The sequence below is a fragment of the Delphinus delphis genome, chromosome 16 (genome assembly GCF_949987515.2).
Source record: "Delphinus delphis chromosome 16, mDelDel1.2, whole genome shotgun sequence".
NCBI classification, from domain to species: Eukaryota; Metazoa; Chordata; class Mammalia; order Artiodactyla; family Delphinidae; genus Delphinus; species Delphinus delphis.
The window spans coordinates 78389198-78409107 of NC_082698.1; the positions used below are offsets into that span (position 1 = coordinate 78389198).

The following is a 19910-nucleotide window of genomic DNA, read 5'->3' on the forward strand; positions in this document are numbered from 1 at the left end:
TTGTGGTAAAAAAACCCTTGTGAATTTACCCTCAACAATCTTTACGTGTACAGGACAGTGTTAACTGTATACGCTTCGTTGTATGGCACTTGTCTGGAACTTTTTCATCTCGTTTGACTGAAACTCTACCCATTGGACAACAACTCCCCATTTCCCCTGCCCCCAGTCCCTGGCAACCACCATCTTACATTCTGTTTCTATGAGTCTGATTACATTAGATACTTTATACAAGTGGAATCATTCAGTGTTTGTCTTTTTGTGATTGGCTTATTTGACTTTGCATTATGTCCTCAAGGTTCATCTGTGTTGTAGCATATGACAAGATTTTTTTCTTTTTTAAGACGGAATAATATCCCATTGTATGTGTCTTCCACATTTTCTTTATCTGTTCATCTGTCATGCACACTTAGCTTGCTTCCACATGTTGGCCATTGTGAACTATGTTGCAGTGAACATGGATGTGCAGAGGTCTCTCTGAGGTCCTGTTTTCAATTATTTTAGATATGTATGCAGAAGTGAGATTGTTGAATCATATGGTAGTTCTATTTTTAACTTCTTGAGGAACCTCCATACTATTTTCCGTAAGAGAAGCACCATTTTACAATCCTACCAACAATGTGCAAGTGATCCAATTTTTTTACATTCTCACCAAACAATTGTTATTTTTTGATAGTGCCTTTTCTATAGGGTATGAGGTAATAGCTTGTTGTGGTTTTGATTTGCATTTATTTTCCTGATGATTAGTGATGATGAGCATCTTTTCATCTACTTATTGGCCCTTTGTATATCTTCTTTGAAGAGATGTCCATTCAAGTCCTTTGACCATTTTTTAACTGGGTTATTTGATTTTTTATTAATGAGTGATAGGCGTTCTTTATGTATTCTGCATATTAATCCTTATCTCACTTATGGTTTGCAAGTATTTTCTCCCATTCTGTAGGTTGCCTTTTCACTCTGTTGATTGTTTCCTTTGGTGCAATAAAAGGCATTTACTTTTAAGTATTCATCCAATCATTCTTTTGGAGAATAGAACAAATTTACCACTTCAATGTAATGTTAATTGTAGATGGAAATCTGGAGATTAATTTCTGTGCAAGGTTTTAGACAGCCATGGATAATGCTGATCTGGAGGGTCAGGATCAGAGCTTGCGCTGCTGGTAGTAGCTAGAGCAGTACTTGGCTGGAGAACATTTGAGTCAATTGGAGACTTGCATTTACCATAAACTCTGAAAGGGGTCCTGCTAAGAGTGTGGAGAGTAGAGTCAAGGAGAGGGAAATAGACACACTTCTGAGTAAGGGAGCCACGTTACCCAGAAGTCATAGAGCTGTATCAGTATACAGGGCAAGTCTATGAAGCCTTGGCTTCATGATAGGCATAAGCTAAGGAACATGCTTTGATCTTAGGTCTAGGCAAAGCATCTCAACAGCTGGGTGGATCAGGTAGTCTTCACAAGGACCCAGCCAGGGAATGAATATAGGGCTGTTTCCTTTCTGCCCTAGTTATCAGCATAGTCTTCATGGTATGGCTCATAGAGCCTCCTTAGTTCTAGTGTAGACTGTAGATTGTCCAGAGTTATTTAGCGTGTAACAACAGTATCATCAGACGTAATTAAAGACCAGTTCAAAGTGTGTACCTTTAGAATTTTTAAAAATTTGGTTACTTCCAAATTTGGCAACAGCCCCCTCCAGATTTACTCACTATCAATGAGTTAGGAAGCTGAAGGAAACACTTCTAATCTGTCATTAACAAAAACAAGTTTTGACCAAACGTGCTAGAGGAAAGACAGAATTATTTTTCTGTTCTTCCTATATAAAATTATATTACAAAATTATTGTTATTTGAAGAAGCAGTCAAAGAATATGCTCCTGTAAAACACAGGGGGAAAGTACTACAGAGCTGTGTCAGGCAGCTAACTGTTGCTTTTTCTGGATTTTATGGTATTGTCAGTTTTTAAAACTTTCTATTTTGTTGTGATTTCTCATTCTGAATAAATACTTTCAGAATTTAAAAAATCCATATATATATATATATATGTATATATACACACACATATATATATGTATAAAAATACACTTAATGTTTCAGGGAGAGAAAGCAAATGAACATAGTGATAGTAAATACAAACAAGTTGGATCAAAGGCAGTATAAATATAAACATGTAATAAAGAAATAGCTCAATCGTAGATTGGAAGATCAAATCTTAACTAAAAATTGGACAGCTATTTTAGTATTTCAAAAGAGGATGCTAACTTGAGCATTAAAAAACAGTGTGATTGGGCTTCCCTGGTGGCGCAGTGGTTGAGAGTCCACCTGCCGATGCAGGGGACGTGGGTTCGTGCCCCGGTCTGGGAAGATCCCACATGCCGCAGAGCGGCTGGGCCCGTGAGCCATGGCCGCTGAGCCTGCGCGTCCGGAGCCTGTGCTCCGCAACGGGAGAGGCCACAACAGTGAGAGGCCCGCATACCGCAAAACAACCACAGCAACAACAACAACAACAAAAAACCACAGTGTGATTAAAAAACAAAACATTTTCTGTTGAATTCAAAAGTGATATACACAAATACTTCTATGGGTTTGAAATAAGATTTTCTTTCCTAATTATTTTTTTAGCTGAGTTGTTTTGTTTTTGTTGCTGGTTGTCTGTTTGCTTTGGCACTGCTCTATTTTAGTACTATTTTTCAGGCCTGAATCAAGTTTTCATACTTGGCCTGCCTCGTCTTCCAGTTTTCATATATCTTTTTCTCTCAGGGCACCTTGGCCCTGTCTTATAAAGAGAGAGGCCTTTGTTAGAATAGTGTGATTAAGTCTATCAATTCCTTGGCCTTTTCATTATTCATTTCCATCGATAATGGCAGGAAAAACAGCAAGACCTGCAACCCAAGGCGGTTAATTTTGCTTTTTGTTAATGACTTTGTTGAAAGGTTATTTGGGCTAATAAAATGAGGTGAAGATTATCTTTCGGTAGTAGTTACCTATATAAGATTCCTTTTTCTCTGTTACTGTGGATAATTTAAGATTGGTTCGGTATGGGAGAAGCATTTTAAAGCACCTCAAAAGGATGCTAACTACTGTTTGAAACTGCACACTTAGTAATTGTGCAGATAATTCTATTATTTGGACTTAAAAGTAAATTAATCCAAAATGCAGAATTTCTACATTGTCTAACTTTTTTCAATTTAGTACGTCTTGTTCTAAAATTCTTTGATTAAATGCTGCATACAGAAATTAGCATTGAAATCTGTACATTTTTTTTTGTTTGTTTTTGTTTTTGTTTTTTTGGGGGTTTTTTGGGGGGGTACGCGGGCCTCTCACTGTTGTGGCCTCTCCCGTTGCGGAGCAACAGGCTCCGGACGCGCAGGCTCAGCGGCCATGGCTCACAGCACAGCTGCTCCGCGGCATGTGGGATCTTCCCGGACCGGGGCACGAACCCGTGTCCCCTGCATCGGCAGGCGGACTCTCAACCACTGCGCCACCAGGGAAGCCCTGAAATCTGTACATTTTTAATAATGCTCTTTGAAACTAAATTATTTGTAAACAGTTAATATTGATAATGTGTTTCATGTGTTTCTTTTTCTTTTTATAAATTTATTTATTTTTGGCTGTGTTGGGTCTTCGTTGCTGTGCGCGGGCTTTCTCTAGTTGCGGCGAGCAGGGGCTACTCTTCCTTGCGGTGCGTGTCCTTCTCATTGCGGTGGCTTCTCTTGTTGCGGAGCACGGGCTCTAGGCACACGGGCCTCAGTAGTTGTGGCACGCAGGCTCAGTAGTTGTGGCTCATGGGCTCTAGAGCACAGGCTCAGTCGTTGTGGCACACAGGCTTAGCTGCTCCGTGGCATGTGGGATCTTCCCGGACCAGGGATCGAACCCATGTCCCCTGCATTGGCAGGCGAATTCTCAACCACTGTGCCACCAGGGAAGCCCTAAGATTTACTTTTTCAGACAAATTTAATCTTTGACCCTGAATACATACACAGTGTTAAACTGATGTATTGCATGTCTTCTAAAAAGCATGCAGCATGTTTTTCAGTAACTCTGTGCTAATCGGTATGTGTTTCTTTTCTCAGCAAGGTGTTTGGGAAACTCTGCTGGCAGCCCTAGAAATCCTCCTCAGAGCGGATCACCAGCAGCAGATGTTTAATATTAAGCAGTTACTGAAAGCTCGAGTGGTGCATCACTTTCTACTGACTTGCCAGGTTTTGCAGGTACTTTTCATGTAACTTTACTTCTGGAGATATTTTCTGTGATGATTTCTGTTTAATGACTCAACGCTATGGACTCAGATTTTTGAGGGACTTTCAGTGAGGTTATTTTCTGTCTGCCCTACTCTCCAGGATCCCTTCTTTCGGCTGATAGTATCGGAGTTTTTTAACCCCAGCCTCTTGTAGCTTGACCTTTCCTAACTCAGTTACAAAAGAGCAACTGCTAAATTCCAGAAATATTTCTTTATGTTGGGGTAAAATAATAATTTTGTAGTCTCTCGGACATCAACAGTAGTGATATTTTGACTTGCTTCATATTTCTTAAATAACAAGTACCAGTATGTGTTGGATGCACTACTCTGACATGTTTTCTATGTGGTTTAAGTTAGCCGTATAACCACTTCGGGCCTCCGTATTCTAGAAATGATGGATAAAACCTCTCAGAGCTGTTGTGAGAAATAACTTTGTAGGCTGGAACATAGTGTATTCATGTAATCAGTTTTGTCTATCAAAAAATTTCCCTTCTGAACCCATAGTAGTAGTAGTAGTAGTAGTAGTGATAAGAGTACTAATAGTAGCTAACATTTATATGGGGACATTGGTTTTAATGAACTTTAATAACAGGGTTGCTTGAATTGAGAAATAGCAACTCAATTGTATGGTAAATACGGTCAGTCTGGAGTAGTAAACCAACACAGTTCTATCTTAAACAGCATTATCTTGCTTCAGTGAGAAATGTGAGTTAAGTTGACAGTTCTCTTTAAATCTAAAGAGAGTGTTTATGTTTTTCAGGAACACAAAGAGGGTCAGCTTACATCCATGCCCCGAGAGGTTTGTCGGTCATTTGTGAAGATTATAGCAGAAGTCCTTGGGTCTCCTCCCGATCTGGAATTATTGGCAGCTGTCTTCAGTTTCCTTTTAGCAGCTCACCCTCCTACCAATACTTACGTTTGCCATAACCCTGCAGGCTTCTACTTTTCTTTGCACATAGGTAGGTACGATCATTTTTGTTAGGTCTTGGCTGTTTCCACTTGTGTTTCTTCCTTCCCGCTTGATTTGTGCTTGTTTGATACATATTGAATGGCCTCCGTGCTAGAAATTAATCACACACTGGGATTGGGACAGGGGCCGAGGGCCATAAAATGCGGCAGACGTAGGCTCTGCCTTCAGAGGGCGTAAATGCCAAGAGGCAAGGGGAGATACAGATGCTGAAATAATTGTAAGAAGAAACAATATCTGGTAAGTACATAAGAGATGCAAAAGAAGAACTAATTAGATTTCAGAAGAGTTAGGGTTTCATTGGACAGGTATGGAGAGAGATTTAATAGATTAGTATCTGCCATGGGATTGCAGAATTTAAGTAAAATTTAATGGGTAGATTGGAGAATTAGCATTCCAGGTGAAGAGAATGACTTAAAGGAGGAAAAATAGAAAGAGAAAAGAAAGAATAATGAATTTTACCTAATATAGGGGATTTATAAAGGAGTAGTGAGCAATAATACCATAAATGTAGTTTGGGACCATCATTTATTCCACCCCACCCAAGCTCGTATTAAACGAGTCCTTGAATGTAAGATCAGAGAATTTGAACTTGTATTCTAGTTGGGGGTAATTGAAGGATTTTGTTTTGTTGTGTTTGTTTTGAGCCAAGGAATACGATGTAAGTAAATTATTACAGTAAAATTCAGTATAGAGAAACCACCAGCGTAGAAGTGAGTTGAAGCTCTGGGAACAGATGAGACCACTGAAGAAAAGTGTGGAGAGAGAGAGAAGGAAAAAGGAAGCTAAGGATGGAACTGTTGGTGATATTACTATTCAGAGGGTGGAACAAGAAAGAGTAATCTCAGCGTAAAAGAAAGATAGAAGAATCAGAGTTTTAAAAGAACTAGGAAAAGGTGATGTGGTAAGAAAGCAAGCAAGAGTATATCTGTGAGAAAGCTAGATAGTAAATTTAGAGAGGGAAACTGGTTGTCCAACAGCCATTTTAAACAATATAATAAGTGAATAAAATGATTCCGCCGCAGTAAAAATCCAAGTGAAATTATACAGCATGACTCTGTGTTAGGTTCAGCTAACATTTAGTGAATAAAGCAACGCCAAGATTCTGGTAGCAACTAAAATGTGGTCACCTCCCTTAAGGAGTTTACAGTCTAATAGAGGAGAGAGAGACATAAACAGGTAAGTATACCATGTGGAAAGCACAGCGGTGTCAGTATTTCATTTTGGGTAGCATAGAGCATGGCGAGGGGATATTTCCCGGAGGTGGTGATGCCTGCTCTGAGTCTTAAAGGCTGAGTAGGAGTTGAAGGGAGAGGAGATTCTTGTAGCGGTAAGGAGGCAGCAGAAAGCCACTGGGAGGTTTTAAGCAGAGATTAGCATTTCATAGAGAGAAGGCTGGTAGCTATGAGGATTTGGGGGTGACCAGAGGTCCATCACGGATACCATTTAGAAGTCCAAGGTAATAGTCCAGGTGAGGGGGATTAGAGCCTGCCTTATAGCGCTATGCTAGGGATGAGAAGAGTTCCAGAAACAGAAATAAAGTCAACGGAACCTGGAGACTGACTTGACACGGGTAAAGGAAAGGTTGTGGTCAAGGGTGGCTCCTGGATCCTGCGTGGGAAATAGGTGCTTCCACCAAAGGAACCAGAGGACAACACAGGAGGGAATTTAAGGCAGAAGGATGACTCAGATTTAGATTTGCTGCATTTGCGGTGCAGTTAAAAAACCAAGCAGTTGAATTTAGAAGTATGAAGCTCAAAAAGGAAGATTAAACTGGAGGTATCAACTTTGGAGTCATATTGGGGCTGTGTAAAAATAGAGAAGACACAGCCTTTCCCTCAAGGAATGAATTGATGAACAGTCTCCTTGGAGAGATCATATTAGCATATAAAAAGTGAACAGTTAGCTGCTAAACTATAGGAATAACTATAAGTACCGTTAGAATTCAAAGAAAATAGAAGTTAATGTGGCTAGTAATAGTCAACAGAAGAATCTAGAGTAAGAAGTTGTAGAGTGTCCTCACGTATCAAATGGGCATTATTATAAAGGATGCCGTTTTTTCTCTTTGCTTTGAACATCTTTTTGTAAACGTTTGTATTTAACGACTTGCTTTTAAAGTTATATTTTTGTTTTATCCTTCTTTAAAATTGTCTGAAAACTTTTTTTGATCCTAGATGGCAAGATCTTTCAGGAGAAAGTGCAGTCAATCATGTACCTGAGGCATTCTAGCAGTGGAGGGAAGTCTGTTACTAGCCCTGGATTTATGGTAATAAGCCCATGTGGTTTTACTGCTTCGCCACCTGAAGGTAAACAGACAAACGAAAACAATGCTGAAAGTATGACCCTTCTGTATTTAGTTCTGCATATTAATAGATAAATAAATTGTACGTGTTTTAGCAGCATAATACAACCTGATATTCAGGATAAATAAATGGAAGGCTAAACTTAAAAATAATAGAATATGTTTAAGGAATCCATTTCACTACTTTCTGATATCCGTAACTCACACTCAGTATAACAAGTGCCTCTCAGGAGAACTTAGGGAGTGGATGAGGCTCATGCCCTCTTGCTCTGGAATTCTCTCTCCCCTTCTGTCATAGTCATATGTCTTTCATTAAGCTTCTGATTTATTTCCCCATTTTCTTCAAAAGCTATGTTAGGCTTACTGTCTCCTTTCCACCTGAACTCGTTCTAGACAACTTCACTTGCCATGTGAGTGGCCGTCCGTACTCCAGCCTTGACCCTGGGGACCGTCATCCCCTTTACTTTATCTACCAGTCTGCTTGCATCTGTCTTAGACACCATCGAAGAACGCTTCCCACCCATAGACCTCCCGTCTCCCACTCTCTATGACAACTTCCTATCCTTCTGGTTTCTTTATCATCCTCCCAAGTTCCCTCTGCCTGTTTTCCCCTTCCAGCCTAGATCCCATCAGCCAATAATTTTATTTCTTCATTTTCCTTGTCCTCTTGGCCTTTTAGCACGCTTGACCTGAAAAAGTCGAACCTTTCCTCAATCTGACCATCCTCACGCTGCTTAGAATTCCTGCCATTAAAAGGGTCTGTGGCATAGTTGGCCTTTTAATGCTGCCCTATAATTTTTCTGTATATTCAGAATTAGTTGCCTCTTCTATCTCCATAGCAAGTATATTCAAGTCTTTAAGCTAACAGTACTTTTCTCTCTTCCTAGCTTGTTCTTAACAGACAACCTCATCTCTATTTTTATAAAGAAAAAATAGGTACATGTCTCCTGGTTGTGAACTGACTGTATGTCTTTTCCTTTCCTGACTGCCGTCCTCTCCCAGACTGAGACATTCCTTCTCCCAGACTGTTAGTCCCACCTACTCTTGTCTCCAGCTCCAATACAAATCATTAAATAGGCTGGTAAGATAGAGACATGGGTAGATAGAACACAGTATCTGGGTATTAACCTCCAGTTTTCCTTCTCTCCCAAAGTGTTTCAGTTATTCTCTAGCACGTTTTATGGCCTTTTATTATAATATTTTAAGGCTATGTTTTAATTAGTTTTATTTGGAATTTCATAGGAAGTGTCATTTTTTAAATCATTGTGCATCACTCTGAAACATTTTCTAGTACAATCATGCCCCTATTTTTTCCAGGTCGTTTGAACAGTCTCTTTTGGCAACCTTATTCCTCCAGCCAAAACCCAGAAATAACTAGGAAAAACTTCTGAGCTATGGAGCTGTTTTATTGCCACAAAGTCTGAGCTCTGAGCAGTTCATTCAGTGCTTGTTTACTTTATATCAGTGCTTCTCAAGTTTCAGCTTGCTGAAAAATCACCTGGAGAGCTGGTTAAAATGTAGATCCTTGGGCCCCTGCCTCACACGTTCTGATTCAGTAGATCTGGGGTGGAGCCTGAGAATGTGCATTTCGAACAGTCACACAGTGGTGCTTGATCCCCATGCTCCTGGCCCACAGACCATACCTTGAGTAGCATCCACTTATATCCCATGCACTAAGGATGAGAGTGATTTTTCTGGTCTCCTCCTACACAGAATATAAGAAGCAGAAAATTCGAGAGCTATGGCAAGAAGAGAAAAAACTGTTTCTTCTCAGTAATAGCAAAAAGTGACTACAGAAAGGGAGGAGTGAGAGAACAGTCTAGGGACATTGAGCCTGGTAATAACACCAAGTACAACTATCACTAACATTTATTGAGCACCTGTTATATGGCAGGCACTATGCTAGGTGCATCATGGATATGATCTCAATCCTTAAAGCAGCCTTGCAAAGTAGATGTTCTGAACCCTCATTTTACATTTGCAGAAGTGAACACTCATCTCATTAAATGATTTACCTAAGCCACCTAACTAGCTGAACTATCGCTTGAATCCTGTTATATCTCGTTGCAAAGCCCACACTCTTTCCACTGTATCAAAGTGCATCCTAGTGACTGCTAGCCTGAGGTACATTGAGTTTCACTTAATTCACTTAATTTCACTTCAGTAGCACCATTAATCCTAATAACTTTGAATCACTCAGGCAATATTGTATTTTGTTAAGGAGACAGGTAAAGATATGTATTTTGGGAAAATTTTAATAAAAAGTAGTTAAAAGAAAAATAGTTTTAACCTTAAGAATTTTTAAGCATTAGTTCCTATGATCGTTATCCTGTATGGATTCTTTAATATCACTAGATAAATGGGTATTGCTCTGGTTGGGACCGATAGTGCAGAAAAGAAGTGGGCCCGCTCATAAGATTTTTCTATACTGTTTTTGTGTCTACTCTCACCAGGAAACAATTCCTCCAGTACTGTTCCACAGCAGATGACTGCCAGCATGTTACGTTCTAGAAGCCTACCAGCATTTCCTACTTCTTCGCCTCAAATACAACCACGAAAATTGACTGGAAGTTTGGGTTGTAGTATTGACAAGTTACAAAGCGTTGTAGATAATGATGTTGCTTCCCAACCAGAGAAATGGAGCCCTCGGGGGAGTTCCGAGACGCTGAAGAAAGGCAAAGCAGATGCTTTTGTCAGTAGCTGTGAGTCTGCAAAAACGGTGTGTGAAATGGAAGCTGTCCTTTCAGCCCATGCCTCTGTCAGTGGTGTCCCAAAAGGAACATCGGGACTTCCAGCGGTCAAAGTAGATCAGAAGGAGGTGGGAACAGAACCCAGATCAGACGATGACAGTCTTGGGGATGAGTTCTGCCCACGCCGACCTGATTACCTGAAGGGACTGGCCTCGTTCCAGCGAAGCCACAGCACTATTGCAAGCCTTGGGCTAGCTTTTCCCTCACAGAATGGCTCTGCAGCTGTCGGCCGGTGGCCAAGTCTTGTTGACAGGAACACCGAAGACTGGGAAAACTTTGCCTTTTCTCTCCATTATGAGCCAAACCACAACCGAACTACAAGTGCTCACAGGTAGTCACATGTTTTTGTATGCCAAACCCCTCCCCGCTTTTTTTTTTTTTTTACTGTTCTTTGAAGAATTTCTGTACTTGTAGAAATGTCTTTATTATGGGATCTCTTATAACATATATATTAATAACGAACAAAGGTACCTTTCTCCTTATTTTAATACTAGGTGATATTGAATTCCATATTTAACCAAAGGATAAACCATAAATTGTTCCTGAAGAAAAAATTACCTTATGGTTTATTTAATTCCATATGGTTATTAGAGAAAAACTCTTCAGTTTAGGGAAATTATACGGTTTATTATCGTTCCCAAGAGCATCTCAATTAGCACCGTCAGTGAAACTTTCTACAGGATGATGGAAACGTTCACCTGTGCTGTCCACTGCAGGAGACACATAACGCACTTGAAATGTGGCCAGTGCAGCTGAGCAACTGGATTTTTAGTTTAATTTTTAATAGTTTAAATAGCACAAGTGGTTATTGGAAATCACAGATGTAGAATAAACTAGTGTTTAATGGATGATATACCCAAAAAAAACCGGTGATTAAAAAGTGATGGCAAATTTGTTAATCACAGTTAAATCAGGAAACATTTTTTAAACCTTATGCACTTTTGTTTCACATGTGAAAATTATTACTACTCATCACAGTTCTTAAGGTAATCATGAGGCACTACTTTCCTCCCTGATCTTGTTTTGGTAAGACTTTCTGGGTCTCTGTTTTAGTGTAACTGAAGACTGTTTGGTACCTGTATGTTGTGGGTTGTATGAACTCTTAAGCGGAGTTCTTCTCATCCTGCCTGATGTTATGCTGGAAGATGTGATGGACAGGCTCATTCAAGCAGATACGCTGTTGGTCCTTGTTAACCACCCATCACCTGCTGTACAACAAGGAGTTATTAAAGTAAGGGCAAATGCTAAATACGTTGTTTTCATTTGGAACGATAGACATATGCATAATTTAAAATTTGAACGTACATATTCAAGTAGACCTGAAGCTTTCTTTTATTCTTAGGCATAATGAGCTGATGTGGTTTGTTACTTCTTACCTCTATTTTTCTCTGTCTTGTCATCCAACTTTAAGCCCTCCTCCATATATTGATTCATATCAGTATGTTTTTTTAAGTCTTCTACTTACAAGGAACACACAGGTCATTGGAAGTCTCTCCTGCAGTGTAGTATCGTTAAATCTTAGACACTTACTTGAGGTTTCAGCTCAGATGTCACCTTCTCAAAGAGGCCTTTCCTGTTCACCTTTCAAACCAGCTTCTGTCTAGCCCTGCTCCTCACTTGTTCTATGTCTAGCATCCTAGGTGTGTCTTGTAAGTACCTTTTTAATTTGTTTGTGTATTTGGTTTTTTTTAACCTCCCATACTGAAATATAAGTCCTGTGAGGGTAGGCATCTTGTGTCTAATATATAAAAGGTCCTAAGTACATCGTTGAAAGAATAAATATTTGATATGAATGGCTCCCATTAGGAGACAACCCAATATTGAAATGGTCTTTAAAGATTCTCATTTTCTTAGTTTGATGTGGGATATTGTTAAATCAGTTGCAACCCACTATTTACTTAGCTTCCATTTCATGTGTAAAACACCGGGCTAGCTGCTATGTGGGATATAAAGGGGAATAAGCCTCTGCATTTAGGAGTTTATAGGCCAGTGGGGAAGAGAGACATATACCCAACTAAGTAAAATGTCAGGACTTTTGTGATGAGTGCTTCAGTGGTAGTGTTAATAAAGAAGAATGGGAGCACAGGAAAAGCAAATAATTCTGATGCGGGAACCAGGGAAGGATTCATGCAAAAGGCGTAGTTTGTATTATGCTGTAAACTAGAAAGCTTTTTAAGTAGGGCGGTAAAGAGGTGTGTGTTTTGGGAAGAATAGTCTGTCACCACTGTGAGGGAGTCATCGCAAGGGAGAGAGAGGTGGAAGTGTTGTGTTCGCAGGATATCACAGTGGTCCAGGGGAGAGATGATGAGTCCCTGAGCTGGGGAAGTGGAAAGTCAAAGGACAGACAGATTTGAGAGACATTCACTGGAATGGAGGTGAGAGACCTTCATAATTACGTGTGGGAAATCAGGACAAGAAAAGCCAAAAGTGAGATTAGCCTTAAAGTCTCATAGGATGGTGCTACTGTGCTCTAAGATCAGAACCATGGAAGAAGTGAGTTTGGAAGGAAAAATAATTACTTAGATTGTACACAGGTTGCATTTAAGATTCTGGGAAAGGATGGAAGTTTAGGCCTATGCTCAAGGTAAATAAAATGTTAAGAAGTCTAGAAAAATAGAGGTCTGGGATATATATATATATACACATATATATATATATATATATATATATTTTTTTTTTCAGAGAAAGCTTCATACAGTGCTGACTCATTTTTCTTTTTTCAGAATTAGAACTAGGCACAAATATTCTACTTATACTCAGCTAAGGCTGCCAATCTGCTAGGTGTCCATGCTCAGCTAAAAAGCTAGTTTCCCATCACAAAAGTATTAAGATCTCCAAGACAGGGTCATCATTAGCATTCCGTAATAATCAGAACAAAGTTCATTTTCATTTTGCTATGGAGGTGGCATTTTTTTGAGCTTTCTCTGTTCTATACAGATGAAATTAAACAATAACTTACAACTACAAATATAATACACTGTCTGACTTGTATACATTATATAAAATTTTAATATATTGTCTAACTTAATTTTTTTCCTCAGCTATTAGATGCATATTTTAATAGAGCATCTAAGGAACAAAAGGATAAATTTCTGAAGAATCGTGGCTTTTCCTTGCTAGCCAACCAGTTGTATCTTCATCGGGGAACTCAGGAATTATTAGAATGCTTCATTGAAATGTTCTTTGGCCGACATGCTGGCCTTGATGAAGAGTAAGTGGGTTCTTCCCTCCACCAGAATTGGGAATCTTTTGTCTTAAATGTATAATTTGTTAAACTGACTCTTAACAAAATCGCTTGGTCACTCTTAGAAAAAATCTACTAAAAGTCATTTTCCAGGTGAATCAATTCATTATTTTCCATATTATATTCTTTCTAATATAACTTCTTCCTTTGTATTTCATTCATTAGCTAGAAACTAGTAAGTAAGAAAGAAAGAAAGAAATGCTGCATCAGATGAAAGAAAGTGATAGTTAAGATTTGGTATCCAGTGTTAACCTGAGGTTAACTGAGAAGAAGGTGGCTTCTGTGGTCCCAGCAGCAGATTATAGGAGGGCTCCATAGACAAGCTCCTCACTCCCTCCGAGACCCGGCTTATGTGGGTGAAGAGTCAGTCCCCCACCTGGAATTCTGATTACTGAGCTTTGTCCCTGGTATAATGCTGAAGGATTAGCAAATAAGTACAAAAATTAAAGAATATTTTTCTCCCAAGTCAAAAGTTTGGCAGAAAAGTTAAACTGTTATTTCTGTGTATGACAAAGTAGAGAGAAATGTGTGTCTTGTATTATTATTAAGTGTCTCCTACTTATTTGTAAGTAGACCAATTCAGACCTTGAAGAATTTACTTATTAGATGCAGCAATGACAACAGTACTTTGCATTTGCCTACAGCTTTTGGCTCTTTCAAAGCAATTCTGCATCATCTCATTTGATTCTCACAAAGTCTTGAGAAGAAAGTAGAGCAGACATCACCACACATATTTGACAGATAAAGAAAATGAGGTATAAAACATGTAAATAATTTCCTTCCATCCCAGAGACAAAGAGTATTGGAACAAGAACTCGAGATCCATTCCTTTCACTAGACCTCTTTTTACTAGTTCCCTGAAATACTGTGTAAAATAGTAGTCTTTTTTTTTTCTGCACACTTGTTATATAGATCCCTAGAGCAGGGGATCTTTGGACAACTTAGTGGTTCATGGACAAATTAAAATGAGTCAATTAAAACCATGAAATTGTATAAATGTTTCCCTTGAATATTTGCCTTGGAACAGACTTCTAGCAACACCTTTTATCTTTTTATTGGAGGGATTTATGATCTAAAAACGGTTAAGAATCCTTGCTTCCCTAATTTATGCTTTATAGCTTCAAAATCAAGTCAACAAAATGGCCCATATTGCAATCATTTTTCCTTATTTCATGGTTAATTGCTTCTAATGTGCTCTTAACTGTATTATTTATTATAGATTTGATCTGGAAGATGTGAAAAACATGGGACTTTTTCAGAAGTGGTCTGTCATTCCTATTCTGGGACTAATAGAGACCTCCTTATATGACAACGTGCTCTTGCATAACGCTCTCTTACTTCTTCTCCAAATATTAAATTCTTGTTCTAAGGTAGCAGATATGTTGTTGGATAATGGTCTTCTCTACGTGTTATGTAATACAGTAGCAGCTCTGAATGGATTAGAAAAGAAGTAAGTTTTAAATCATTATTTAAAACTACATCTGATAAGAACTTTGGAAAGGGAAAAACTTTACTAGCAGGTTACATTAAAGCATTTGATATTTCATAATACTTTCAAAGAATTTCTTTCCTCTAAAACTGATTAAATTAAATTAAATTAAATTTGGAGGGCATATTTTCCATCATTTTCAAAAAACTTGGTTTAAAAAAAATAAGCTATTTATATGACGTACTTTTAGGTATTTAGAACCTGAAGACAAGGTGAATAAATTTAACTGTCCTCAAATATATTTACCAAGCTTCCACTATAGTCTTATAAAAATTATTATCCCCATCAGGAATAGGAAATTGAGGATTAGAGAGATGTAGTAACTTGTTGCAGATCACACAGCTAATAAACAGAGAACTTGAGGCTGAATCTTCTCACTTCAGAAGCCTGTGCTTTACAGTCACCATGCTCTCCCACTTTTAGCATGCTGTACCCCTGTCTACTACCATAAATGAATTTCTAGTAGCGAAAAGTACATTGGCAAATGGCTGCCCACCCAATTGATTAACAGCTTTAAAAAATACGTTAGGCAATTATATTTTTATTTGGGTTTTGTGCCTTCAGTGTCTGCATTTATGATGTACAGTATAACATTTTTATTAGCATAATGTTAAGATACACATCTCTAGAAGCATCATCTTACTGCACGTTAAAACATTAACTATTAACTATATTTTTGCAGAGAAGGCAGAGCATATCCTCGGTGACTCTCTAGGCAGGGAGGCTCCTGGGTGCTAGAGAGGACAACTTGTGGTCAGCTCAGTGCAGGTTTTATTGGGCACCTGTTTTATTGAGGATCTGTGTGCTGGGCATATGAGAAATACAAAGCATTGTATTCCTCAAAACGTTTAGTCTTGATTATAATACGGTGCATGAAATTGGTGGAAGGTGGAAGAGTACCAGCAGGCTCCTGCTAAGAGCAGTTTGTTGCTGTTGTTGTTTTAAAGACACTGTACTTACAGAATGTCCTTATATGCTGCTCTATTGATTGCGGCCCCCCCCGAATTTACCATTTCTAACTCTTGCTTGATTTTGAAAAAGTAAGTGGAGAGGCTTAATATCACACATTGAGGTAGATTATCAAGGTTAAAAATTGAGGGACAGAAGATACTAATTCATATTTATTAGGTAGTTGTAAGTGATTAATATATACATTCAAATCTGTATCTCTTTTAATCCTTAAAATAAACATACATTGTGTAAGTGAGATTCAGAGAGGTCAGTTAATTTATTCAAATTCACCACTTCTGTGAAGCCTTCTCAGAATATCCCTCTTCGTGCCCACAGAATCTTCACCTTTAGGGTGTTGGGAACCTGCCGGTGCATTCCCACAGTATCTTGTGTAGCCTCTGTTGTTACATTTACCACCACTTACTGGTTATAGTTATCTGTTCACTTGTCTGATCCTTTGCAAGCTGAATTTTCACAGGAGTCAAAGCGTGTCTTCTTATTTCTGTTCCTAGCGTGTAGTTTATGTAACCTGCCATAGAGTAAGCATGGATAAATATCGAATGAATGCATGAAAGAATGAATGAATACTGGCAGAACAGGAATTCAAACCAGTTCTATTTGCCTTAAATTATTTGTTCTTTTTCTTTAGCGTTCCTTTGAATGAATACAGATTGCTCGCTTGTGATCTGCAGCAACTTTTCATAGCAGTTACAATTCATGCTTGCAGTTCCTCAGGCTCACAGTATTTTAGAGTTATTGAAGATCTTATTGTACTGCTTGGATATCTTCAAAACAGCAAAAGCAAGAGGACCCAAAGTAAGATCTAATTTTCATGGATTTGTGGGGGGCAGTTGTATAATAGCCAAAAATGTTAGTAGAGCCTAATCTCTTTCTCTGGCTTCCCTAGAGAGAGTGGGATAGAGGAGAGAAACTGTTTTACTGAAGGTTCATCCTTAACTTTGTTTACTGGCTTTAAAAAGAAGCCTTTTTAAGTGGCAAAAATTTAAAAGTGATGCCCTGATGTAATTAGTAGCTGCCAACACATCACTAAAAGAAGCTGCTAGGACTTCCCTGGTGGTGCAGTGGTTAAGACTCCACGCTCCCAATGCAGGGGACCTGGGTTCGATCCCTGGTTGGGGAATAGATCCCACATGCATGCCGCAACTAAGAGTTCGCGTGCCGCAACTAAGAGTTCACATGCCGCAACTAAGACCTGGTGCAACCAAATAAATAAATAAATATTTAAAAACAAAACAAACAAAAAAAAAAAACTGCTGATTTTTCTTACCAAGTAGAATGAAAAGTCTTATGCTGAATAGTAACATAAAACATTAGTTTTCTTTAGTGGCAAATATTATAGTGAATAGGAGGCAGAAAAATGTGAGAATTTCTGGTTAAACTTTTGCCTTATATATTAAAAAGGCTGTTCTTTAAAACAATTATATAAAACGAAATAAATTTGTGAGCTAGTATTTTTCTATTGAACTTTTTATAGTAATCATTTGGAAATTTGCTTTAAAATTGCTTTTAAAGATAGTTAATAAATGTTTACAACCATTGAGAACCCACGTTGATCAAAAATTTTAAATTTATCTCTAAAAAATATTATTGGCAGGTTTTTTTGTGTGTGTGTGTGGTACGCAAGCCTCTCCCGTTGCGGAGCACAGGCTCCGGACGCGCAGGCTCAGCGGCCATGGCTCACGGGCCCAGCCGCTCCGCAGCATGTGGGATCCTCCCGGACCGGGGCACGAACCCGTGTCCCCTGCATTGGCAGGCGGACTCTCAACCACTGCGCCACCAGGGAAGCCCTATTGGCAGTTTTGATATTGCATAAATGTAAGAATCAATTCAATTTTTTTAAAAAATTAACAACCACATAGCTTGAAAACATTCTAGTATCTTCTGTTTTTAGATATGGCTGTTGCACTACAGTATAGAGTTCTCCAGGCTGCTATGGAATTTATAAGGACCACCGCAAATCATGACTCTGAAAACCTTACAGATTCATCTCAGTCGCCTTCTGCTCCCCATCATGCAATATTCCAAAAGCGAAAGAGCATTGCTGGTGAGTGCTGAAATAATGTTTTAATACTTATAAATGGAAGGTAGCCTGACTCCCCTGTATTCTGATGGCATTCACATTTGAAAACATTTCTTTGTTTCAGAAGCTAAACTATAAAGTTTGAGAAGGTTTTCCTCCCAGAGGAGGAAAACTGCTACTTTCCTACTGCTTTCTTTTCAGTGCTGTTCTCATTCAGTTATCTCTTGAGCACCTGCCTTGTGCCAAGCACTGTGTTAAATGTTGACGATACAGTGATGAAAAAAATAAAAAGACACAGATTCTTCCCTGCTACCGTAAAGTAGTAGAGAAATGTAGGAGGTAGGAATAGAGACCGTAACAGGGCAGCCTGATTTACATCCAGAGTTAGGGAAGCCTCTGAGGAAGTGGGATTTCAATATAAGGGATGAGAAAGGAATTAGCAGGAGCCGGAGGAAGAGTATTACAGGCAGAATGAACAGCTTACGTGCAGGTTCTGGGGCAGGAAAAAATTAAGGTTGTTCAGAGAACTGAAAGAAAGCCATGTAGCTGAAGTATAGCCCTTGATGAGATAGTGCTGCCAGATAAGGCTATACAGGACAGCATGAACCAGATCACGTGTCATCATATGGGCCATGTTAAGGAGTTTATTAGATTTTATCCTAATGGGAAGTTGTCAGAGGTTTTTAAGTAGCTGGCATGACATAACCAGATTTTCATTTTGTAAAGACCATTCTGGTTTCTGTGCAGAGTGGATTAGAGGAAACTAGGAAAGGTAGTGGGAAGTGCAAGGAGGAGGCTATTGCAATAGTCAGGGCAGGAGATGATGGTGGCTCGGATATGGTTATGTTATGCACGTGACTTTAGGGCTTGCTGTAAATGAGGACATGTCATCAAATTCTTATTTTTAATATTGTTAGACTTATTGTTTCCACAAAATCTGCTCTGACCTATATACACATTAATTCAGAAAGATAGCGTAAACACCCCATACACATACACATTGGCTCTATATAGGCGCACACACACACACACACACACACACACACACACACACGTCTGTATATACTGGACATAGGTGCATGCGCGTGCGCACACACCCCCACACACATACACAAATATATATATGTCTGTGTATACTGGACATAGGTACATGCGCACACACACACACACACACACACACACACATATATACGTCTGTATATACTGGACATAGGTACATGCACGTGCACACACACACATACGTCTGTATATACTGGACATAGGTGCATGCACGCACTCACACACACACACACACATACACAAATATATATATGTCTGTGTATACTGGACATAGGTACATGCGCACACACACACACACACACACACACACATATATACGTCTGTATATACTGGACATAGGTGCATGCACGCACTCACACACACATACACGTCTGTATATACTGGACATAGGTATATGCGCACATACAGACACACACACACACACACACATTTCTCCAAACAGAGGACTTGGTAAATTGTTTGAAGTTTAATCACCCGTACAGTCTTGAGGGCTTTTAAATCCAAATCTTTCTTCTACCTGAGTTAAACTGCTTCACTGTGGTCGGTGCTATGCCGAAGTTTAAAACCATGTGAAACACTCATCTGTAGAGAAAAGCTATCAAATATACATTGTTTCGCAGGAGTATGTTTACATTATGCTAAATGAAAGTTTATGTAAATAAAACTTGTAAAGCATCCACGTAACTAAACTTATCTCCCTATACATCCTTCCTTAATTTATTTATTATTTTTTTAACATGTTTATTGGAGTATAATTGCTTTACAATGGTGTGTTAGTTTCTGCTTTATAACAAAGTGAGTCAGCTATACATATACATATGTCCCCATATCTCTTCCCTCTTGCGTCTCCCTCCCTCCCACCCTCCCTACCTCACCCC

The 19910-nt window shown here is 38.9% G+C and overlaps 1 protein-coding gene across 1 annotated transcript in view; it reads left to right on the top strand.

Annotated features, from left to right (window-relative positions):
• LYST (lysosomal trafficking regulator) overlaps positions 1-19910 on the top strand; it is a 177242-nt gene that overhangs the window by 78760 nt on the left and 78572 nt on the right. The window contains exons 20-28 of the mRNA XM_060035027.1: positions 4063-4200; positions 4990-5188; positions 7371-7502; positions 9952-10579; positions 11302-11479; positions 13290-13459; positions 14712-14942; positions 16582-16748; positions 17845-17997. Of these exons, the coding sequence (XP_059891010.1) occupies positions 4063-4200; positions 4990-5188; positions 7371-7502; positions 9952-10579; positions 11302-11479; positions 13290-13459; positions 14712-14942; positions 16582-16748; positions 17845-17997 (1996 nt within the window). The remainder of the gene's footprint in view (positions 1-4062; positions 4201-4989; positions 5189-7370; positions 7503-9951; positions 10580-11301; positions 11480-13289; positions 13460-14711; positions 14943-16581; positions 16749-17844; positions 17998-19910) is intronic.